Below are 26,121 nucleotides of genomic sequence, written 5' to 3' on the forward strand. Positions count from 1 at the left end.
CCAGTTTTATATATATAAATAATACTCTTACAATGCTTAAAAAAATACCTATAACAACAACAGCAGTGGGTTTTGGATTTTCGTTTGAAAATGACAAAAATCCAGTTTTACATTGTTACCCACTTGCTACTGTTGTAAAAGATACTTTCACACAACAGCTTCTTGACTTAGAAACCCTGAGGCTTATGTACAGAAATGCAGGTGTCAATTCTATGAGGCATATTTGACAACTGATTTCCATTATAGAGCTTTGTTTCCCACAACACTGAACTAGTGGGCATGCGTGACAACCGGTTAATGGAATGTTGATTAAGACTAACTGAAAACATTGTTGTAACCAGCGGCGTTATACAGGTAATATCCGTCTGTCAATCATCACCCAAATGAAAGGAACCTTCACAAATTTCCCAGGCTGATAGTGGACCCAATAGATCCAACTAATAATTCAAAGAATACTACACAATGAACAGGCTGTATTAAAACAAATTGAAAAAAAAAATGTGACACATTTTTAGTGTCAATACTGTACATAAATGTATTTTAATCATCAAAGATTTACAATATATTACATAAAAAGTAGTAAAAGAGAGGCACGATTTAATATCCAGGATATGTGAACATACGAGGCATTTTGTGATTTCAAAATACTGTTCGTTTAACACATTTCTTTGGTATGTGTAGGGCTGGGCGATATGTCTAAAAAAAATCATATCTGTATTTTTTGGCTGAATGACGAAATAGTGTATATATATCTCTGTATTTTCGTCTGGTAGGCGCACGGCAGCACTCGTTCACTGAAGTCTGTGAAGTTTAGTGGAGACTAGTTTGCATCAGGCTTGTCCACTCCTGACAGCACAATGCATGACCTTCAACATTTACAGATGGAGAATATTGTGAAATGTAAGTTTTGCACTGAGGAAAACAACACTTCAAATGCATCTGTATCAGTAACTGTCAAAGCACCTGACGGGACAAGCCACTTGGGACAACAATACGCTAAATTGGCTTGTGTACTTTCATCTCACTCTGTGTCCATTTTTCAGATGCGCCCATATCATCACAATACTGTATATAGATATAAACAGTATTGCCTCATCCTATATAGTTTATAAAAAAATATATTGATATATCGCACAAACGCGATATACCGCCCAGTCCTACGCGCAGCATAATCTTCCCTTTTTTGGCTCTCTCAATAGTGTAGGGTTTTTTATGTTGAAAAGCAGTATTTACAACATACCTTTTTCTTTGGCTAACAAGCACAATACACTTCTCGGTAAATGCACCAAACATACAAACACACACGCTAGTATTCTAACACACTCATGCACACAAACACAAATCTCTCACCCAACACATTCTTCCATAAATCCAGAAATTCCTGAAATGATCTGTAAAAAGTCTTACAATCTCCTATGAATCTTTAGTGTCGAGGCAAAACATTTTTCCTGATTACATTTGGCTCTTGGTCAGCTGTCAGAGGAGAAACCCAGCGTCTGTCCAGCTCCTCTCGCGCGGTAGCCTGACCTTCCTCAGTGTGAGCTATGCATAATCTGATAAAGTGCATGAAATCTTTGGCTATGAAACAAAGCTTAATGAAAAGGCCATATTCTTTCACTCCATCTCATTGGAAGGATCCAAACATTCAGTTTTTGCAGAGAGAGAGAGAGAGAGAGTTTCTCTCATTTGTCATCGCTCACGCTCACAGAGCAATCTTCAGGAATCTTCTCCTCGGAGCTGCTGCAGGTGGACAACTTGTCTAGGTCGTCGTCCATGTCGTTGAAGCGCTCGGCCACACACTGTGCCGTGAGTCGGGCCTCGGGATCGTGGTCCCAGCACTCGTTGATGGTGGCGCAGACTGTAGCCACTCCCTGGAGACAAAACACAAGTGTTTGTGAATGCATTTGCCTAAAAACAGTGTTTTATTTTAGTCAGTTTTAGTCTTTTGATGAAAATGCCCTTTAAATTCAAGCAATATTTTGTCAAGTCATATTCAAAGATTTTACTCAACTATAAGTATTTTACTCATCTAATCAACTATAGCTATAGTAGTCGAGCTAATTAACATGTTTTGGTTCAACTTGGGAACTAAACTCTACATCCCTGGTGTTTTTTTTATTTAAATCCCACTTTTTGTCAATATACATTACCATTCAAAAGTTAGGGGACAGTTTTGACAGTCAAGCACAAAATTGCTGTTCATACAGAACACGTTTTTTTTCGGTAAAAAATGTGAAGCGGGGAAAAGAAAAAAACAAAAGGTCTAGAGATGCTTTAAAAAAATAAAAAAAAATAAAGTTGACCTTATTTTAACTTAAGCGCCAAACGCGTCCATCTAGCACGTTTACATTGAAAAACAATGGAAAAGTAGCGCAGTGGAATAGAAAACCACATTATGTGTGAATTGCCTCTTACTCAGTAATTTGTTTTCAGGTAAAAATATCTAAACATACTTAAACCAAGACTCATTAAAGTGGGATGCAAAATGAGATAATATAAGCCTTGTTTTCAGAGAAATCTAACAAAATTTAGTGTAAAAATGTATGTATACTACCATTCAAAAGTTTTGGGGTCAGTATTTTTTTTTATGTTTCTTATCAAGGATGCATTTATTTGATCAAAAAATAAGTAAAAACAGTAACATTGGGAAATATTATTAATATCTAAAATAAATATTTTAGATTTAAATACATTTTAAAATGTGATTTATTCATTTGATGGCAAAGCTGAATTTTCAGCATCATTACTCCAGTCTTCAGCATCACATGATCCTTTAGAAATCATTCTAATATGCTGATTTGTTGCTCATTTCTTCTTATCAATGTTGAAAACAGTTGTCCTTAATAATAAAATGATAAAATTAAAAATAAAAATCTTACCCCAATCTTTTGAACAGAGTCAAAATGACTAAAACTAAAAGCTATTTTTCACAGGACAATTGTACGCTTTCCAAAACCTCTCAAAAAAAAGTCGTTGTCTCTGGGCTAATATGCTGTCTCTTACCATGTTCTGAGATCAAAATACAACCCTATGCTCTTTTACCTGGTGTTTCATCCAGCTGTTGGGGATCTCCGGCCTGCCCCGGTCTCGTAGCACATTGTCCTTCATGCTCTCCACACAGGGGTGCTCTCGGACTTTAGAGCCAAATGGAGGTTCGTAATCCTTGACCTCTGTGAAGAAACACACAAGACAATCAGATTATCAGACATATGATACATCCCCTCATGACAGCATGAAGAATCATTCTCAGAGCATTTCACAAGAAGTTAGGTCGTGAGGAGTACTGAGGTTGGAAGCAAGCCCTGATGGAGGGTGGAAAAGCATGTTCCATATGCATCCGGTTATTCTATCCAGCACTGAAAAACCTAAACTCAAAATGCGGCATCTAGAGAAAAATGAAACAAAATCAGTTCCTCCATCAGAATGCCAACAATTAACAATGCTGATTTTGTGGGCCATTTGTTTTGTTCTTGAAAACAAATTGGTGAAATACGAGGCTAATCACTGGACTGTGCCAGCGAGCTCAAAAAACACATTTTCCAGACATTGCGAAACTTCCAGCTGCAGAGGCCCAATCATATATCCGTCTTCAGCCTCCATAGCCAAGTACTTGACCAGAGCCAGCTATAGATAACACACACACAAACATGGGGTGCTAAAAATCTGCAAGAAACGCCAAAACTTCCCATAAAACAGCGGTTATTGTCCTCTTCTTGGCCAATATAAAATCCATTACAGCAAATTACGGTTGATGAGTACGTTTACTTTGGAGCGGCTTGCTCTTGATTGGAGAGCGTGCTCTGTGGTTCTTGCCCAGCACTCTGGGCCCACAGGAAGGGGCTAGGCCAGCATGCAGCCTGGGACAGGAAGTGGAGGACTGCGATTGGGACCCTGCGGAGAAGCTGACTCCACAAGCGAACGCATCCTGTTTTTGACAAGTGGACTTCCCCTGTTTCAGCTCTTAAACAAAATACTCCCACCCCTGCGGTGCTATTTCTGCTGTCCTCTGTGCCCTGCGTGTGGCTCTGACCGGGCGGTGGTAAAACTGACAAAATTGGCATTTAGCATGTATGCAATCTGTAGATGAGGCTTTCTGCAAAATTTAGGTCACCTAGCGTCTTTCTTTTTTTGGTCTCCGTCTCTTTTTCTATACGTTTTGCTTTGCTCAAGAGGCCAGGCTCCACAAACGCACTCGCTATATGAGGAATGCCGTGGTTTTGGGAACAGATGTCCTGCCGGCTGAGGCCTCCCAGCCCGGGCCCAGCTAGCTCTATCCAGGGAAATGCTTTTAGTACTACAGTTTCCCCTTTAGATTAACCGTCTGCTACCTCCACAGACCTGCCTATCCGAGTCTGGGAAAGAGTGCAAGAAAAAAAAAAAACAGTTTAAGGGTGTTTCTTCATTCTTGAGCGCTTTTATGTCCCAAGGGCTGATTTGTATTAAAATTAAAAGCTTTTTTCTTTTTCTTATATTATAAGGCCACACAGTAAGTCTCTCTTGGAAACTTTTAATCGTGCCTTTATCATTTACTTTTGCTTTTTGCCCAAGACATAGAGAGTCATTGAAGAGCAGCTTGATCATTTTGAGATGTGATGTTGAAAAAAAGATATGGTTAATTACAAATGATTCCTTAAGGTAAATATAATTTCCAAACAAACAGTAATTCTGATGATCATTCTGTGAAATTAAAATGCATCAACTGTGAAATTAACATTGTTGTTTTATTCCATGGAATAAATGGAAATTACACTATATATATGCAAGATTTCAGTTTAGAAAAAATAAAAAGAGGCCTTATTTTCATTAAATAAAACATCCATTAACCACAGTGAGTTAGACAGTCGATCGGGGCAGACAGGAGGTAAGATTCCTGCTTAAAGACTTTGACCTATTTAAGAGTTGCTTAGAGAGCAATGTTGCCGGAGGATTCTTTCAGGCTTCAGTCAGGCAGTTTTAGGGTGGATCATGAGCACACAACACCCTTGACTCTTCTGCGTGCCTGTGAAGAAGCTTGAGTCAGTCAGAGGCGCGGAGGCGGTGAATCTGAGACCTATACTGATGGATGGCCACCCTGCATGGGGTTCTGCCACCTGCTAGCCAGCTGCTGTCCTCCATTTACTTCTTGTTTTCCTCTCTTTCTCTGCGGAAGGGAGGGAGTTCTCCTTGACTGGCAGTGTCTCAAGTTTGCTCTTCTACTCTAAACCAGGCCGCACCCCGTGCTAATTCAGGACTTACTAGCATACACACTGAGCCGCAGAAGCAGAACAACGCGGCCACAGCTTTCCATTTCACCATCACCCACACATTGACTTTCTGCAGTCTTGAGTCCCGAAAACGGTTCTTTTCCCCCTTTTTGCAGGTGATCCCAGGTTTTTAACATTGCATTCAGCGGAACGTGGTAACAGGAGCAAATTAAAAAACAGCAAGGGCTTCGAGAGACAGACCCTGGGATGTTTGTCTCTACCCCCCTCAGCACAGGCTGGAATGAGACAGTCTGGAATGAACACCTCCAGCTCTTCAGATAAGCTTCAAGCAGCATGACATGAGGACTCCTGCAACCCCTGTCAACCACAGAGAGGGCATGCCAGGGCATGTGGGTAACACAACTCTACAGGCACAGGGACAGTGTGAGAAACAATATACACATGCAAATACACCCATACATGTCACTCATATTCTCAGAGCTGATTCAAAGGGATAGCTCCCCTCCAAAAATGAAAATTCTGTCATCATTTACTCACCCTCAAGTTGTTCCAAACCTGAATGAATTTCTTTCTTCTGCTGAACACAAAAGAAGATCTTTTGAAGAATATGGGGAACCAAACAGTTGATGGGCCCCACTGACTTCCATATATGGGAACAAATACTATGGAAGTCAATGGGGCCCATCAACTGTTTGGTTCCCCATATTCTTCAAAAGATCTTCTTTTGTGTTCAGCAGAAGAAAGAAATTCATTCAGGTTTGGAACAACTTGAGGGTGAGTAAATGATGACAAATGATGAAATGATGATCCTTCTGAACTCGAGAAAATTACTTTCTCAATATTCTTATCTGATTTTCCAGTAAAATATCTAAACATGCTGAAAAACAAGATACATTTACATGGGAAGCAAAATTACTCTAAGAAGTTTACCAAAAGGTATTCATTTATGTTGACTACAGTTAAAAGTTTGGGTTTCGGTAAGATTTTTAAATGTTTTTGAAAGTCTCTTTTTTGGTAATTTATTGATAAAAAATACAGTAACATTGTGAAATATTATTACAATTTAAAAGAACTGTTTTCTATATTTGATATAGAAATTGAATATATTTGAAACTGGAATTTATTCCTTTGATGGCAAAGCTGAATTTTCAGCATCGTTACAGTCTTCAGTGTCACATGATCCTTCAGAAATCATTCTAATATGCTGATTTGGTGCTTAAGAAACATTTCTTATTATCAGTGTTGAAAACAGTTGTGCTGCTTAATACTGGAATCTGCGATACATTTCTTTAGGTTTTTTTTATGAATAGAAAGTTCAAAAGCTCAGAATTTATTCGAAATATAAATCTTTTGTTTACTATAAATTTTGATTTATTTAATGCATCCCTGCTTAATTTGTAAAAAAAAAAATCCCAAAATGTTGAACGGTAGTGTATTTACTTAATTTGTGCTAAAAAATAAAGCAAAAGAGATTTATCGCCGCTTTTTTTTTTACACCAAAACACAGAAAATGTATTCTTTTTAAATCAACACCATTTTAATTTTAATTTAAATGTGTTTCCTATTTCGTAAAAATTACTGTTCTCTTCCATCAGACTCTTAAATGACTAAGCCCTATTCAGATGGGATTAAAATCACAGAATAAATATTACCCCAAATTAAAGAATCCTGTCTGATTATTGCCATATAAGAAAATGTAAAATTATCTGAAGGCAATCAAAGCCATTTTCCCTCGAATATGATAGAACCATAGTTGGAATTAAAATCCAGTAGACTTCATCCATCCTGGGCATTTCAAATGCAAAAGCATTTAGCACAAACAAAAAAAAGCAAGAAAAAGATGAATATAAATTTACTTCAGCGGGCCATAATTTCACAGGGCAGCCACTGAAAAATGTTCAATGCAGGAAAAACCCTGATCACAAGTTCACAACAACAAAATCCTTCATTCTTCTTAAATTTCCATATACATTCATGTTTATATGTACTTCCATAACTATTTAAAAATGTTGCTGTTGTCTTTAATACATATGAGAGCATAAATAGTCATAATGACAGCTATATATTGTTGTTAACGCCTATATCTGGGTGTGCCAAGAATCTTCCCACCTGACCAAAAAAGGGAAAGTTCTTAGGAAGCACTTGACATTTCACACATTCCTTACATTCCCCAAACAGAGTGAGTATGCCGGACCATCTCTGCTCTTGTTAAAGAGCGACTCCTCCAATAACAGGAAGCTGCAAATCGCTCAAAAACACAGTGTTGGCCGCAGTGGGCTTTCCATGCAGTGTACAGAAACAATAGCCCAATGATGGTAGAAAAAAATAACAACTGAATGCCACTGACAGAATCAGATAAAAAGGCAAGCCGTTCTCCTTGAGGGACAATTACAGGCAGAATAGAAATAGAATAGCATTGTCTCAAGTTTACTAACCATATTGATTTGGGAAATGCCAAAATAACAGCTATGTTTCCAAGTGAGATCTTGAAGATGGCTGTGTACTCACCTCCGATGGCATTACACCTGGACGTGATCTCCCACAGTACCAGGGCCATGGAGTAGACATCGGTTTGCTTGAATGACTCGATGTTCTCAAGGTTGATCCTTGATTCCAGCACTTCTGGAGCCATGTACCTGGCTGTACCCACCTGAGAATCAGATACATGGAATACTTATTATACTGTAAATAATTTGATTTAGTATATCTATCAATGTCATGACAATAATTAGAATGATTACAATAATGTCAAGTCAAGTCAAGTCTAACATTAGTGCTAACATTAGTTAATGCACTGTGAACTAACATGAACAAACAATGAACAGCTGGATTTTATTAATGAATACCTAAACAAATGTATTGCTCTTTGCTAGTTCATGTTAGTTAATGCATTACTGTAATTAATGTTAATAAATGAGACCTTCTTATAAAGTGTTACCTTATTAACATTGATCTAAATGACAAGTTCACTCACTCCATCCATAACGTCATTCAGATAATACATTTATCTAACTGTTCGTTGCTTTTGTTTGGAAAACTGTTTTGAGGGGATCTTTTTTTATTTCTTTATCTTTAAAACATGCACACCTCACTTCATTACTCAACTTCAATTTAGAACTACAAAAGGTCACACCATTGAACCAACAAAACTAAAACGTGATCAATTAAATGCAACCTCAGCAGTGAAAGTCTAAACTCCCTTTGAATGGGTTTAGGGTCACTGTCTGGGATTAGCAGATTGTTGGCATACATCAAAGCACTCTAGGTATTGAGAGTCAGGCGATCGTTAGCTCGTTCATTACTGATTCACTCAGAGCCTTTTGTCTTTTCATTTTTAGCCTGTGAATCATAAATCGGAGCAGACAGTTTGAACAAAGGGCACACATATACATACATACACATCTGCACATGGTGAAACGCCTGAGGGGACTTTCCCAGCAAGTTATGACATGACGTCCTTGCCACTTTAAATCTGCACAATTTTAGGTATAGACCATGGCAGCTTTACCTGGCACTTACAAAGCATGTGAATCTGAGCTGTCTAGTGCTGCACTGGGTTTGATAAAATATAAGCTACGCTGCTTCAGATGATGGACTTCATTATTTAAAACGGGTAACATTTAAGCAAAAAATATGATAAAATGAGGTTAAACTATTTCATAAATGTTTTTTATGAAGGGATTACAATCCCATAAAACAATGCAACTGACATTAATAAATAAAAACCAATGCTATAATATAAAACCATTGATGCATAGGCATTTGCTGTCAGAATAATAACGATATATTTTCAATTTATTGCAAAAATAAATAAGATGCCTGGCTTTATAATGCAATTCACGCAAATGGACGAGATTTCTGCTGATCTCTTTCATTGCTGAAATTTCACAAATTGGTGGATCTTAAAGGGATAGTTCACTCAAAATTTTATTTTCATCATTTACTCACCTTCAAGTTGTTCCAAATCTGTATGAATTTCTTTCTTCTGCTGAACACAAAAAGATATTTTGAAGAATATGGGTAACCAAACAGTTTATGACTGTTTTCAAACCTTTTCAGGTAAGTTACGTAAAATAACACTGCAAAGTCTGCTCTTTATAAATTAAGTATAATGAATTGCTGTTAAAGCTCCAAAAGCTTTTTTCTTTTGTTGTTTGATTAACATTAATTACAAATGGCAGCAGGTTTACAGACTGCTTTCACTTTAAGACCTAATGCACGGATCTATACGCATCCGTTTTCTTTCTCAATTGTTTGCGTTCACTTAAGACATAAGCGACTGTGTTTACGAGGATACTCGGCGAGACGGGCATTGTAACATAATTTTGCATGAATGTGTCTGTTCACCTAAAAAGATGAGAAAGAGAACAGAATTCAGTGTTCAAGTGCTGTCTGCAGGGCACAGATGGGATGGCACGCGCACAGATAACAGACCACGAATTCAGAATTTAGCTCTCTTTCACGTCTTCTTGCGCTTGAATGCTTGAATGCTTTGAATGTTTGAACTGACAGGACTTAAAAATATGCAAAAATTAGCAAATCACCTGATAAATCATGCAAGCGATACATCATGCAGCCCTATTCAAAATATCTTCTTTTGTGTTCAGCAGAAGAAAGAAATTCATACAGGTTTGGAGGGCTTGAGGGCGGGTAAATGATGACAGAATTTTCCTTTTTGGGGGAACTATCCCTTTAAGTTGACATTACGATGACTGATGGCTAAAAACAGAAGCGTATATCATCAATATAGACAGAATGTGCCATATGAAATAGCGTTGCATATACCTGTCCACTGTTAGCCAAGTCATCCACTGAGAGCGAGTTGTCCAGACGGAGGCCGAGCCCAAAGTCACAGAGGCAACAAGTGAGGTCATTCTTCACCAGGATGTTAGAGCTCTTCAGATCTCGGTGGACGATGGGCACTTTGGGCCTCCCGCAGGGGGTGTGGTCGCTATGCAAATGAGCCACACCCCGGGCCATGGAGGCCCCAAGCTGTCGCAGATCCTCCCAGCTGATGAGGTGGCGCGTGAGGTACTCCTGCAGGTTCCCGCGTGGGTGAAAGGCGGTGATCAGCCAGTACTGTTTCTCCACCTTCCTCTCCTCGGCAGTCAGGAAGTGTAGAATGTTCTCGTGCTTCAGATCGATGTCCGAGAAGATGTCCTTTTCGTTCTTCCAGGATGCGTACTCTTCATAGGGGAAGATCTTCACCGCCACCGTCTCAAACTGTTCCGAGGGGCTTTGTCTCAGTTTGGCTTTGTACACCTCAGCAAAGCGGCCCTTGCCTACCTGAAGGTCCAGCTCAATGGGCAGAGGATCCGTGTTGTGGTTGAGGTTGTTGGCGTGCGTGGAGCTGCTGTCCGAGCGGTCATCGTCCATCATGATGGCGCAGGCATCACTACAGTCCAGCGGGCCTTTGGGGCCCTTGCGTTTGGACGGCTTCTTTGTCTCCCACTCATCGAGTTTGCGGCGACGGTACATACGATACCAGTAGAAGGAGGCGATGACCAGCACAGCCAGAACCAGGAGGGGTAGCAAACTGACCAGGATCACCAACACCACCTGGTTATTTGTGGGATCTGGACCAATAGCTGGAGAGAAAGCAGATGATGTCACAACATTTACCTCTTCACAACACAAGGCAAATGCACGTAACTATCAAAACTAGTTATGCACATCTTATAAATCAACACAATGTAAAAAGTTAACAGTTCAAAATGTAACAGTTCACCCTGTATACAGGAATGTCCGATACCTCGATTTTTTTTTTACTATGAATCTACATAAAAACACATGTTAGACAAACAATATTCCCCATATGTTGTTCCAATTATCCTAAAAGAGTTGCTTGAACAATTTCCTATTTGGCTTTCCAAATGTTTTCTTTCCAGAGGCCAAGACTTTACCATTAACTATGTTAGAAAGAAATAATGACAAATCAATATTTCTTGTGTTGCTAATTGATCATTTGTTGAACAAGAAATCTTTAGTTGCCCTGACAACAATTTATTGGCTGAAGGCATTTTGCATTTAATGAATGATCCAATAAAAATTGGCTAAACAATATAGTATTACTGGGAACATTTATTCAGAAAAAATAAAATACCATTCATTTCATAACATTTAATTTACAAATAAATAAATACAAATGTTATGAAATTAATTAACAGTTAATTTAGTACAAAATTTTAAATAAATGTAAAATAATATTTTTATTTATTATAAGACTAATTATAAGATTAATTAAATGATTAAAAAATATACACCAATACATTATTTAAATTAGGAGTTACAATAAAATCTCAATGCATTGTTGCATTGATTAAAAACAATCAAATATAATGTTAGTAAGAGGTAGTGATGCTTTGTAACACCATTGTGTCCTTGAGCAAAGTTAATTGTTAAATGACTCCTCAGCATAAATGTCCAGTATTAGCGCCATTTCAAGTATCAGCTATAACCATCTCGCTATACCTAGTTTGACTGAACTCCTAATCATTAACTCAGTTTGTAAGCAGTTTTTCCTGCCACACCAGGAAGCACGAGTGAAGCTCGCACAGTGGGAGTCTGTTCAGTGACTGCATCCTTCAAGGGAAAGTTTACCCTGCTACGTGCCAGTGTGCCAGCCAACCTCAGGATTGGCTTAGAAGCCCTAGCGCTGCAGGTTCAATCCAGAGACAAAGTGAGACCTGCCAACTACGTGGGTAGAGAGTGGAGTCAGTGTTTCGTCTGTCTGCATTCTTCCATCAAACACACAGACACGCCTTATCATTGAGACACAGACAGAAAAAGAACAGAAAAAGAATACACAACACTGGGAGAGGGAAAACGTCAATAAATGCCAAAGCGTTTGGCAGACAGAACAGTCAGCAAACACATACATAAAGCATAGACGTGTGGTGCAGAGGGAACACTCAACCCTTCACAAACAGCAGCAGAAACCTCTTCTGCAGCCAAACAACTAAAATAAACATGCATGAAATCACAGCGCTTTTTCCAGCCACATTAAACAGGATGCCAGCCACACTGCTGCGGTCCATGACATTATCAGCTAATAAGAGGCACTTTTCTGCAGGCTCTACCGTTAAACGCATCACTGTACATCTGTGCCAAGGTCTTAACAAGAATCAAGTGGATTACACTTTCCAAAGCTTCTGACTCACAAGTTAATCTATTAAAATTTAATTGCTTCTCATGGGGGGTGGGGGGGGGGGGGGGCATGTTTCTTATTAGTGCATTAACAAGCACTATTACTATTACCATTGCTCATACTTACTGGAAAAGGATTAATTAAAGGCACAATATGTACGATTTTTGGATTAAAATATCCAAGAACCGCTCGAACAATGTTATATATTTTATTGACTTGTGTACTTGCATTATCCCAAATGTTCCCAACGTTTAAATACAGAGTAATCCGCAATTTTAACCAGTGCAACGGGCCCTTGTTATTGTGTCGCCTGTCAGTGACCCTCGATTTCCAGTTGTATATCTGTAGAAACCAAGGAAACCTCAAAGACGCCGGTGTGTTGCGCAGGTGTCTCTCATTCGCATTCGCTCCACCGGCCTCGTTCCGCTCCCAATGCTCTCGGCCCCGCCCCGCTTCACGCCACAGTAACGTTAATAAAACTTTAATACATTCGCTCATCCATTAACATGAGTCCCGTCGGATTGCTTTCCATCGGCTGTCGAGGTGAAGACGACAACTCCCATGATTCCACGCTCATTCACGGCATGCCTTTGTTATTGTTTTTAATAAGCGACTTCTAGCGGCAAAACTTGCATACTGTGCTTTTAAGGGGACGCAGAATATATCGGTGTCATATTGAGTTTTTTAATAACAGTATTGGTTGATATTGGATATCTGATTTGGTTATTTCCGCCTATGTTTACATTACCTTTGCCTTTCTGTTGCTTAAACAGCAGAGCATGGCGCAAGTAACGGCAAGGTCATGGGTTCGATATCTAGGGAATGCATATACTAAAAAAAATTTTTATAGCTTGAATGCAGTGAGTCACTTTCAGCCAAACCTATTAAATAAACGTACTTTTTGTTTGCCATCATCTAACACTCACCTGATAAACACTCGGAGTAAAATCAACCTAGGGTCCTTTGCACCATGACCTCGAGCCAAACTTCTACAGTAGTACAAACTGGTTCTCATAAAACAACGCATTGGAAGTTTGTAATTACATCAAGAGTTTATTTAAATAACACTTGCCTGATAGCTCATGCTACCGCTAACCCGGACGACGACGTCACTTCAGTGGTTTGGGAAAAGCACGTAAAAGTCCTGGCAGAAAGCGATGCATAAGGATGTAGTGTAACGACGCACAGTTCCAGGAATGCACTAATATTTTGTTGGTAGTACCAGTTTGCAACAATTATTAGTTAACACTAAGTTGTGAACACTTCGGAAAAAATTATTCGCCGTTACACTACATCCTTATGCATCGCTTTCTGCCAGGACTTTCTTTTATGTTCACTGATGTGACATGCCAATTCTCTCCACCCTCTTGCGAATAAGCTTCGGTCTGCTTTCATTTGTTGGCTGGGCATCGTTAGCTTGCTTTACTTTTGAAAATGTCAGAATTCAAAGTGAGGATTCCCATATGTACATGTTATTGCCTTTTGGATCCCTGTCCTTATGCGGAGTACTGAGATTGATAACATGCTCTACATGAAAAAAACAGACCTGTTACTGTTTGTTTGTTATGACTACGGCTTTGTTTTATAGCATGGCTCATACCACAAACAAGTCTGACTTTTCTTTTTTTTCTCCCTCACTAACACCGTCCTGGTCTCTTGTTGGCTTTCTCAGTGTGACTCAGACCTTTTAACTATCTGCTCTCTAACCGGAGGCCAAGATTCCTCAGCATGTGAGCGTGGGTGTGTTTGCGAACCAGCATATATACGTGCAGGTCAGGGTTGGGTTGAAAATAAAGCCTACACAGACAGACTGATCCTCAGTTTGCACTCTTCCTCCTTTCCTTTATGTTCTTCTTTCCATCAAAATAACCTATGATAAAAGATCAACTGAGTAGAAACATATTGTCAGGTTGGAAATATTCCAGTGAGACACAGACACATGCTGCTACTTATGTGTCCTGTCAGGCCAATGGCCTGGATTGTCATCCTGGGAAAGAATAATGCATGCTTTCCACAAGATCTAAGAAAGAATATTTTGCGTAATGAAACCAGCAGTGTTGGGAATAACATATTACAAGTAACACACATTGATCTGTTTCAAGTCAAATGAATCAATCACAAAAATAAAAAAGTATATATTAAATAAAACATATTATTAAATATATAATGTTTGTATGTATATACATGTATTTATTTAGTAGTTTTTACATTATTTTTATTTAATGTATGGTTGCTAAGAGAAAATATAAGCAAAACTAATTAAAAAAACTAAACTAAAAATAAATAAATAATTTGTGTCTACGGAAACAGAATCTAAAAATAATATAATAAGAATTGTATTGACTTAAGACAATAATTAATAATAATAATAATAATAATAATAATGATGATCACTAATAATAGATTTTTAATAATAGATTCAATTATTAGGAATAAAAGACAATTAGTTAAAAACGTAACATTACACTATATGATAAACTGTTAGCCACAATTTGTAATTCCTGTGTGAATACATATACGCCACATTAAAACATGGTATAGCCTATGTCTATTGCAATCCAATAATGTAACAGGATTAGCAAAGCAATATTGTTATGCATTATAGTAACATTAGTTGCAGAAATAATACTGCACATGTAAACAGGAAATCCGAGGAAATTAAACTCCAGCAATGACCTAACACAACCTAGTTGAGTGTGAATCTCGTTCACTGCGCTACTGTGATGGTATACACTGTTGCATGTCGCGGAAAAAAAAACACGAGAGGCTTCCAGGACCTTTAAATCAAGACGCCTCCAAGGTTCCATATTCACTTCATGTTCCTTCTGATTGAGCCAATCAAGTTTACAAGTCAAATAACAGAAAAACATGTGTGCAAACCACAATGAAAAGTTCAACGCTCCTGACAAGCTTTACGAGTTGCTTATTAGAAACAAATGTACATTTGCTGGAGCACTCAGGCAATAATGGCCACCAATGTGAAGAGAGTAGCAGCAAATATGTCTGCTTTAAACAGTGACATCAATTTGTCTTCATATCTCATCATCATCCCATTTCAGAGCCAAATTTAAACAAACATGATGTTACAAAATCACTATCACAAGTGCTAACCATTTCCGTGGTTTGTGCTTTCACTCACTGTTTGCTCACTGGAATGTTTACACAAACTCCAATTCTAGGAACAGCACTAATATTCTGCAGCTGAATTAGATACATTTCAGCAGAAACTGCTTTACAACATATACATTTTTTTTCTTTGGTAAACAAATGACAGTAATCCACAGTTAACCACAGTTTCTCTGTTTCCCTCTATTCATTTGTCTGGAGTTTTGTCTAGAAGACATAATCATATCTTCATGCTGACTGTTTCTCATTCAAAATATTAAAATATTCAGCATTCATATGCAGCATTCAAACACCATAATGGCTCTGAACGTGGAACTGAAATCTTGCAATACAAACCCAGACAGCAACGTAGTGTCGGACCAGATACTGTCCACATCTGGGCCGTGTGGAATCCATGTGTACCAGATGTGGGCCGGATTTGGGCCGACAGTACGTTGCTGTCTGGGAACCCACTGGGATATATACTTTGAATAGACCAATACATCAGTCAATATTTATATCTGTTTGTTTATCTATGATGACTGACAGTCCTCCGGCAACCCATCAAGAAGAAGAAAGGTTTTTGGGGCACTTTAAAACAAAGTAATAATAAATATATAAGAAAATATAATGTAGTTCCCGAGTACAGAAAACGGATATTTGAGGCACCTTTAGTTTTCACAGTGTACTTTCCACCTAAAAAGTCCAACTAGGCCAAAAGCACTGTAAGCGTGACTTTCTGTTTATTTGATTCAGCAAAAAATATGTGTAAAATTGCAATACGAGAAAGCTCTGCTGTGCAGTATGTAATTATAAGCTGGTGTGTACACCCTGCAGCTGCCATAATAAAGTCTCCAGTCGAATACAGAATAGGGAACTTATTGCTGTAACGTGCAGGCTCTCAGCCACAGTTAATGTCATAAAAATGTTATGGTCCGGGAAAACAATGCCAGGCATTTCTGGAGAAATATGCCATGGAACCGTTCCAATAAGTAAACATGGACTTCCTGCAATACTTCCCCACTCTAGCAGGGAATGAGGCCTCCTTCACCGGATGGAATTACAGCCTCCCTAAACTGCTCCTACATAGTCAACACTACAGGCATCAAACACCTGCTCAAACGGCATTTTTGTAACTTATATCCACAATTGAACATCATAGCATCTGTCTTCATTTGCTTACAAGAGAGCTGTTTACATACTGAAATAAAGGAAGCACATTCGCCACAGGATGCCCAACACCTCAGAAACACCCCGTGTAATGTTTTAGGTTTTATGAAAACATACAATGTGGATGTTGCACGCATATCGTGGCTTTTTAAAATTTACAAAACGTGCTATAAACTTTCCAAATAGAGGTACAAAAAAAAAAAAAGGTTATTTTAGAGCATGCTTAGTGCACACAGCTGTTTTGCCATGTGGTTGTGATGTCTCTGCTTCAAGTTACACAGACAGGAAACCACATGTCTGAGATCCTCAGCCGTCCACACAACCAAAGCCAATAGAAAGTCAGCCTGAGACAGCGCAGCCTGGCCAGCAACAATGCAGCTGCTTTAGAACGTTACGACAACCTGAGCTCACATACCAGAGCGAGGTACTCGTTATGAGCCAGTGCTAAATAGTTAGCATTGTATGCTAATGCAGACTGTTTCAGCTTGTAGTTAAATATGTTCTGCTGGGGTTTGGGATTAAATTCAGTTGAATGCTATTTCTCTATCTAGTGTGGTGAAAGAAAGTGTAACATTAGCTATTATTTAAACAACGTTTCTATGGAAAACCTCACAGAGGTGTGATGTAGGCTATATCACATGAGATCAAAAGTTCACAATGATCTAGTTTCGCTTACCAATTCACATACCCACACGAAATCTGCGACTGCAGAACGCTGAAGATTAACACAGAATTGGAAAGCCCCTCATTGGTAAAATTCCCGCCCTTTCCATCAGTGTTGTTTTTGCATTATTTATATACTAATATGTATTAGTATTTTGAAATAGCTTAAACTTTTATATTTTCCGTATTCATTTTAGTTGAAGTTTTAGTCGAAGTTTTAGTCATTTTTGTTCATTTTGTTTTATTTCCATTTTTGTCATTTTGTACTTTCACTTATTTCAGTTATTTGCCAATGAAACATTTCAAATTAAGTGTTTTTCTCATCTAATATTTATATTACATTCCATTTCAGCTTTATTTCAAATGACAAAAACATTTTTCAATAGTTTTTGTTTTAGTTAACAACAATAGCAACAGTGCTTGGCATCTAAATGGTGTCCGCACCCATTTTATTTCCATAATCTACTGTATTTCAGAATGAAACTGGATGTTCAACAAGAAAAAAAAAAAAAAATGGACAGGGCTTGATTTTATCCATCAGGAATTGATTGGATTGTGAAAAGTGGGTGTTGCCAGAATGGAGACAGGTGTTTGGAGGGAAAGGGATTTGTAATAATTGAAAATTATATTTTTAGGTCAGCCAAAAAAAAAGGGAATTGTGATTTTGATGAACAATTATGACATCAGATATTTTTCTTTGGAATAAAAGACAAGGAACATGTATAATGAAAGTACATTGTTCATGTTGACTATAACATTGTTCAATTGATAATGCTGTCACGTACTATTTAGCTTTCAGTTGAACAAATTACCATGTTTAAATCAATTCCTGCACTTTTCCACAGCTCTTCTTATAAAATCAACAGAGAGAATGCGATTCTGCAGATTCCGTCTGGGCCTGTCAACTAGTAAGTGAGTTACTGGGACAGTCCCACTGGATCAACCTGAAGAACCTTTCTCAAGGACACAATGGTTTGAATCTACAATTTTCAGTTGCTATCCGAATCCACTACTATCAATGACACAAGAAAGGGAGCATAGACAAAGCTAGAAAGGAGGAATGAAGGAAACTAACAGAATGTGAACATCAGCTTGTCGTTGCACTCTTCAGCGTTGCAGGAGCAGATGTAGAAAGGGCCACTGTTTGACGTCTTCTTTCTCATTTCACACTTGGTGCTGTTGTAGTTCTCCACCATGATGCCGTAGAGGGGCTCAGAGGGATTGTGGCACAATGTCTCAATCGTGTTGTTGCCATTGCTCTTCCTCCTGATGTCAAAAAGAGAACACAAATACAATTACACTGTGATTAAAGGGATTATGATATCAAATGATAGTTAGTTTCTGAATCCAAAATAATTTTTAATTGACTTTGACAATAAGATATAAACTGCATCCCCTTGTTGCTTCACCAGTAAACATAATAAGCACTTAGATACAGTAACGACTTGTTGCTATTTTTAACTGCACTGTTTCCATAATTAAAGACAACATGAAATGGCATTCACAGCTCATTTAACTTCAGTGTCACATATTTAAGAGTAAAACAAAGTACTTGATATTATTTTTGGTACTGGATTATGAAGTATTAGACTATTGGATAATATTATTTTTTTTCCACACCATTTGGCCTGGGTTATGTCAGTTGAAAAGACACGTTGCTTCAGAAGTAGTAGTACTACTGTTTTTAGAACAATATGTACTGAGACCAAGGGCATAAAAGGGTCAATTTTGATTTCATGCCTTTTTTTTTAATTAGAATAATATTGCAATCTGTAAACAAGATGTAGTTGTGATTTTCGACTGTTGTGCAAAGCAGATGTTTCACACTTGATAAAAAACATGGCTTTGAATGACGTACCAGATAGCCACACAGATCTCATCAGGGTTGGAACAGATGGCCGTGATGCTGCAGTTGCTTTCACAGGTGCCGTTGCCGTTACAATAAGATGCCTCCACGTCACAGAACTTACACAGTTGAGCAAGCCGAAACGAATTAGTTAAAGGATGCATCCCATCTAGGATAAAACAAAAACAAGATCATCACCCATTTTACTTACTTTTTTGGACTATTTACTTGTGCTTGACAGAGTAATGTGCAAAATGACATTTTACGACTAGGAAATCCTATATAATGAATTGGACTAGTTTTTCAGGGGAACCTTGCGTTTAAAACTAAGAGGTTTAAAAGTTTGACTTTTTTTTAACTTAAAATGCAATGCTTATGCTTTTTGAGCCACAGGCATTACACCGTATCAACACCAGACACGAGCGGTGCGACACAAGCAAATAAAACCCATTATAATCAGTGATGCTGTCTACACTGGTTGTAGACGCGACAAGACACGACAAATCTTCAACAGTAAACTGCTGCCCCGTTCTATTTCTGACGAACTTCAAGCACTCGCGCTACTTCTGACACAAAGAACAAATGGATTTTGTTACTATCGCGCCTGATGTAGACACGGTGTTACATTAAAATATCAAACTAGATCAAATTGTCAACATCACTAACATTCAACCACAGTATCTGATCAAATTAAGAAGTCTAGAGATGGGCAAAATCTGTATTAAAGTCAATACTGCCTCTACTGCCCTTGAATAGTGTCCCAAGTGACTACAAAAAAAGTGAAAGATGAAATGCTGGATGTTTCTCTTATCAGATATACACATGCTGCTCTTTTTTTATCTGCTTTTCAATGCCCTGTTTGAACCTGCTTTCATCTCCAGCACTCTTGTCAGGTTCCTGAAAATCTGACCTAAATGCACTGATGCGATCAAGCAAACACTAGCACAGAGAGACCAAATGGTGTCAAACTCCTGTCTCTGAGTAAAGACTGACATCAAGACCTCAGATCAGTGGAAAAGTTATGCTTCTGCCACTGGGTTAGTCTGTAGATCTTAGAGACCCAAAAGGTAAATTCAAGAACACGCAAGGGGTTACTAGTTTGTTGTATGAGTCATTTCTAAGTGTGTATGGTTTCTCAATTGCAGCGTGTCTGTGTTTGGCCAATCCATAAGAAGTCGTTAAACTGTGTTACGTAATTTGTTAGTTTAGCTGCTCTTTGGAGTACCACACACCTCCTAGACTTTCCTGTGATAAAAGGCCACCGTGGCTCTCTGGGACTTAAAGGGGCACTGGTCATTCAAACACACTGAAAGACATAGAAGCAAGCCATACTGCAATGCCCAACTGATATTTAAACACATTAATCATACAGCAAACTAATGAAAACAGTGCAGTACTGTTCTAAATAAAATTAAAGGGGGTTCGATGTAGAAAAAATGAGGAAATGAACAGTTACATAAAATTACATTCACTGCAGTGTTATAAAAAAATAAAAATAAAAAGTATATAATAAAATAAATATGAAAAATAGATCAAACCAATTATACATTTAAATGAAAATATAAAATGTTGCCTTTGCAACTAACTGAAATAAAATAAGTTGGATTACTTAATTTACTAGAATTGAACTGAACTGAAAATAATGCTAAACAGAGACTTAAAAAAAAAAAAGAAAAAAAAAGACAAGTGAATAACAAATTTACTAAACCTTTAATAATAAACTGAAAACTGCTGTCTCTAATATCACCTCAATTCGCCGACTTTCACTGAAAATGAATGATGTAGTCACTTACAAATAAGTCAGTGTAAACGGCACTTAAAAATTTATTTAGTCACTTGCAAATCAGTCCATCAGCACTTATCCCTCATGTTCAGGTCTCAATAATGGGGATAGTTTCTGATGCAAAAAGGGCAGTATGACAATATCGCAAAGCAATCATTTTCCCTTAACTCAGCTCTCGCTCCTCAATCTATCTCCGCTGCTCTTCTGGAAAGGACGGAACAGGTGACCTGACCAAGGAAGGAAGCACAGATAGAGCGGATGTGTGGCTTTCCTTCCACAGCTAGAATAACAGCAAAGACACCTATACTGAAGAATCAACCAACCAATCACTACACAAACTCCCCTTTGCAACACTAACAAGCCCATATTATTAAGAAATGAGTTTTGCATGTTCAAATTATGGCTGAAAATGTTGTTTAAAGGCACTTGTTTGTGGCGCTTGGCTTGACTGCAAATTAAAAACATATACAGTATGATACCATTTTGTCTAATGATCATTTTTGGCTGCGTCTTTAGAGCCGAGCAGATAAGCAGGACTATGTGCCCTTTTAGTCTCTAGTTCACTGGAGCGAGCCAAGAGGGGATTGTGTCGGCCACGAGGATACAAAGACAAATATGGTCAAATCAGATGCAGCCATTTTGGGGTTATGTGACTCCTCTTCTCATCCCGAGATAGCTATTTTTGAGTTCTTGGCGTAGAGGCCCGGAAGAGGCTTCGGTAAACACAAACTCGGACTACCAACCTTCATCCACTAGCCTGAGTCTCACATGCCTTCAAGGGCCTACAAAGGAGCTTTTTTACTCCGTAAGCACTGCTCACTGACTCTTTATCTACTGCTCGGTCTGACTGGATAACATTATATACTGCAGACCCATTACCTCACACTATTTTCTTTGGACAGTATTCATAACAGGCGAAATTATGAAATCTGATTCTGGAGGATTTTTGTTTTTTTTTTTTACCACAAAATATGTGATTCTTGTCCAGAGGGCCAAAGGGAAATCACTTGCACTAGTTTGGCAGTTTAAACGGTTCTCTATCAGATTTGAACAGGTCTTTTTTCAAATGTCATTTAAGTACTGAACATTACGATAAGCAGTCTACAGCTCTAGATAAGCAGAACAGGCTCTGGCAGTCCATTTGGGCCCCTAAAATGGTGTCTAGAGAGAGATAGTGGTAGTCAACTTTATTTTAAAGATTTGTCTGGTATGGTATTTCAAAGTAATTAAAACTAACTGTTAAATTTCTGACAATCTGAGCACTGTTACTTGCACTTTAAAACTGTCACTTTTAAACTTGAGGATAAAGTGACTCAACAACAACAACAAAATGTGTATGAGTTTGTTACTTTTCATGCATGATGCAAAAAAAATGAAACTAAAAATAAAGATACCTACAAGAAAGCAAGTGTCACACCTGCATATGTGGGTGTCTTAGGCTATTTGCAATGCCTATAAAAAAACTCATGCACGTGGTTCAAAGTACTACAGCTGTACTAGTACTAGCATGATTTCATATACTACTATAATGTTTCTTAAGGACATATACCATGGTACTACTATGTTTCCTTCAGTTACTATAAATTAGCATTAAGGTCATCTTAAACTAGTTTGGGATGACATAAAGTTCTGACATGTCATATTTTAAGGCAATGCCAATATCCTACCAACATCCTTTATTTGTAGGCTATTTGTTGTACACAAATATGGCAATCATTCAGCACCATGGTTTATATCAAAGCCCCATAGTAATACCATCTGATATCATCTTCAGCCATTTCATAAAGGGTATATAACTTCCACATCACACACATGCGCACACACCCCTATGTAACAATAACATACATAAATAGCCTATGTATCTCTATCTATCTATCTATGACGTCAACTTCAATGATGAAACATGCACTAAGATAACGGTTTTTACAAACACAATGACACTGACACATCTGCTCAGGTCACTCATATCAAGAACAGACGTGCAAAGTTTAGCCTGAACAAGACAATAAACCTGCATTTTGTGGGACTGATGTCACATTGAAACACCTGAGCAATATGCTGCTTCTTACGTAACTCCTGAAAACTCCACAGGAAAAAACAACGCTGAAGTTGGCATTCACTGAATGCGTTCACCTGTTGCACACTTTTAAAAGTAAGCAGTCAAGAAACAAACGCCGCTCTATGATCTCACGAGCCACAGTGGATGATAAAAACATGGGTCTCCTCTTGCACAAAAACACACATTTACACGTGAATAATCTACCTGCCAAGTTAAGGAGCGCGCCAGAAGTGTCATGACATTCACTCACAGACAACGTTCCGACCCAGGACAACTGTAGATATCAAAAAATGTCCCCCAAAAAAGCAGAGAAAGTCAATATTGCTCCATTAGAAATACAATCTGTCAGTTGTTCTCGCAATAATGTGAATTACAGATCTGAACAGGTCTTATTTCTAACATAAGGACTGTACATTACATTTCGATAAAATCTGAGTACAATGAATTGTACTTTAAAACTTGAGAGGAGAGTGACTCAAACTCATGCATTTTTGTTGTTGATGTGCATGATGCAAGACTGGATGAGCTTAAAATTACCTAGGCCTATGTGTAGGTGAGGAATAAGAGTAACATTCTAAGTAAAGACACCAATAGGAAGGTGTCGTACCTACATATGGGGCTGTCTGATGCTATTTGTAACGCCTAAAACAAGCAGGGCAAAACTCTTGCATGTGGCTCTAATGCAGCACACAGTGCTAGTAGTGTGTTTCAGCAGCGAAGTGTGCAGAACTACATGCAGCCAAGCAAGGCTGGAAACAGGAAGTGGCAAAGATGTAGCCGGACATCTGGAAAATATGATTTCTGTAAGAAATATCTCTGTTGCTACACCAAACGCAGCATATGCCAGCGCTGTGACAAACATATCCTGCCGTATAATCACAGGCGTGAGGTGGGGAGGAGTTCAGTGAGTGTAATTAGTGTCTAAAGTAACCTGTAATCACAGAGGCTGAAATTAATGACAGGACAGAAAGAGATAAACAATTTATACCAATGGGAGGAAGGATGCGGGGCTGGGTGAAATGGAAAAACGTCGAGCGCACTGTCAAACACTTCCACTACAACTGAAAACACAAACTCGTAATGTTTTACAGCTGTCAGCTCGTAAGGGCGTTCTCTTGTGCACACACACACACAAACATGCTTAAGGGAATAACAACAGAAACAGTCTGATCTCTGATGCATTAAAATGTCATGCAGGCGATTAGAGCAATAGTGACTGATTCACTTGCATTTCAAAGCTACAGGAGACAGAATGTATCATTTCAAAAGTGCCAAAAAAAGTACCACAGTGTGATTTCATAATACTACAATGTTTCATGTACCATGGCACTTTTTTGAACATTCATAAATGTTATTTTGTGTGTTTCCTTCCATTACTATAAATTAGCATTAAGGTCATCTTAAACTAGTTTGGGATGACATAAAGGACATAGTTCTGACATCGTCATATTTAAAGGGAATGTCAATATCCTGCCAATATCCTATACTTTATATGAAGACTATTTGTTGTAGCCTACAGATATGGCAATTATTCAGCACTATGGTTTATATCAAAGCACCGTACTATTACTATTTGATATCATTTTCAGCCACTTCATAAGGGGTATAACTTACACATTGCATACACACAAAGGCATACATAACCTATCTATCTACCTATCTATCTATCCATCCATCCATCTACAGATAACGGTTTTACAAACACAATGACACCTCTGCCCAAATCAAAAACAGACGTGCAAAGTTTAGCCTGAACAAGACAATAAACCTGCATTTTATGGGACTGATGTCACATTGAAACACCTGAGAAATATGCTGCTTCTTACGTAACTCCTGAAAACTCCACAGGAAAAAACAACGCTGAAGTTGGCGTTCACTGAATGCGTTCACCTGTTGCACGCTTTTAAAAGTAAGCAGTCAAGAAACAAACGCTGCTCTATGATCTCACGAGCCACAGTTGATGATAAAAACATGGGTCTCCTCTTGCACAAAAACACACATTTACACGTGAATAATATACCTGCCAAGTTAAGGAGCGCGCGAGAAGTGTCAAGACTTTCACTCACCGACTACGTTCCGATCCAGGACAACCGTTGATATAAAAAAAGTCCCCCAACAGAGCAGAGAAAACCGATATTGCTCCATTAGAAACGCAAATCTACCCGCAACCCTCGCATTAATGTGTACGTGAACAGGCTGGCGTTGTTTGACCAGAAAGCGTAGTGATTTCAGCGTCTGATCCGGAGTGAAGGAGCGCGTCTCATGCTGCTGAAGTGAACAGTCACTGAGGGAATCTGTGAGCTTGAGTCACTTCTGCTCGCATAGTCAAACAGGAAATCTTTTAGAAAGGGCAGGACTTTCCTCCTTCTCCCTCCTTCTCGACACAGTCTTTACTCTTGCCCTGTAATTATGCCTTCACTTCTAATTTAATGTGTAGAACTTTAAATAATACGTTGACGGCATTATCGTGGGATAAGTGTCGTTTAAAGACGATGGATGCCTTCAACGCGACGCTCTCACTTGATGCGGTTCCTTTATGGCATTTTTTGGGTGAAAAAATATTTGTCTGGTTCTCACGGTTAGGTATAGCCTAGGCTATACTTGTTTCATGTGCTAATTATTTAATAATGAAATAAATGTAAATTAAATAAATTGTCCTAAACGACAGTCCTCCCTAGTAATGAACTTTAAAAAGGTAAAAAAAAAAAAAAAAATTAGCCTACATCTATCTATCTATCTATCTATCTATCTATCTATCTATCTATCTATCTATCTATCTATCTATCTATCTATCTATCTATCTATCTATCTATCTTTATCTCTATCTCTCTCTATATCCTACATAGGGGCAGTTCCCTGGACAGGGTTTAAATTAAACCAGGTTAAGGCACAGATTAAGTACAGATTAGTTAAACCTGGACCATGGAATTATCATGACACAGATTGCCTATAAAACATGCAATGACCCAAGAAAATCTTAAAATTGCATGGAACTGAGAAGCAAATCCAAGGAAAACAATGGCATCAGAAAAAGACTGCATGATTTATACATGTGGTGTTCAATATTGATACTCAAGAAGCAACACTTCACCACAATGGTAACCCCTAAAATATCACTTTATTTCAAACTTTTCTCTCCTAATT

At 38.2% G+C, this 26,121-nt stretch overlaps 1 protein-coding gene across 1 annotated transcript; it reads right to left on the reverse strand.

The window, feature by feature from the left end:
* Positions 1-458: 458 nt before the first annotated feature.
* On the reverse strand, positions 459-25,486 carry tgfbr2b (transforming growth factor beta receptor 2b). Its single transcript, XM_084385063.1, has 7 exons — positions 25,044-25,486; positions 19,148-19,304; positions 18,365-18,555; positions 9,990-10,792; positions 7,713-7,854; positions 3,043-3,170; positions 459-1,871 (listed from the first exon to the last, which is right to left on the reverse strand). The coding sequence occupies exons 1-7, from the start codon at positions 25,120-25,122 to the stop codon at positions 1,683-1,685; spliced, it is 1,689 nt and encodes a 562-aa protein (XP_084241189.1). The 5' UTR covers positions 25,123-25,486; the 3' UTR covers positions 459-1,682.
* Positions 25,487-26,121: the final 635 nt, after the last annotated feature.

This window comes from Rutilus rutilus (assembly GCF_951802725.1).
Source record: "Rutilus rutilus genome assembly, chromosome: 17".
Lineage (NCBI taxonomy): Eukaryota > Metazoa > Chordata > Actinopteri > Cypriniformes > Leuciscidae > Rutilus > Rutilus rutilus.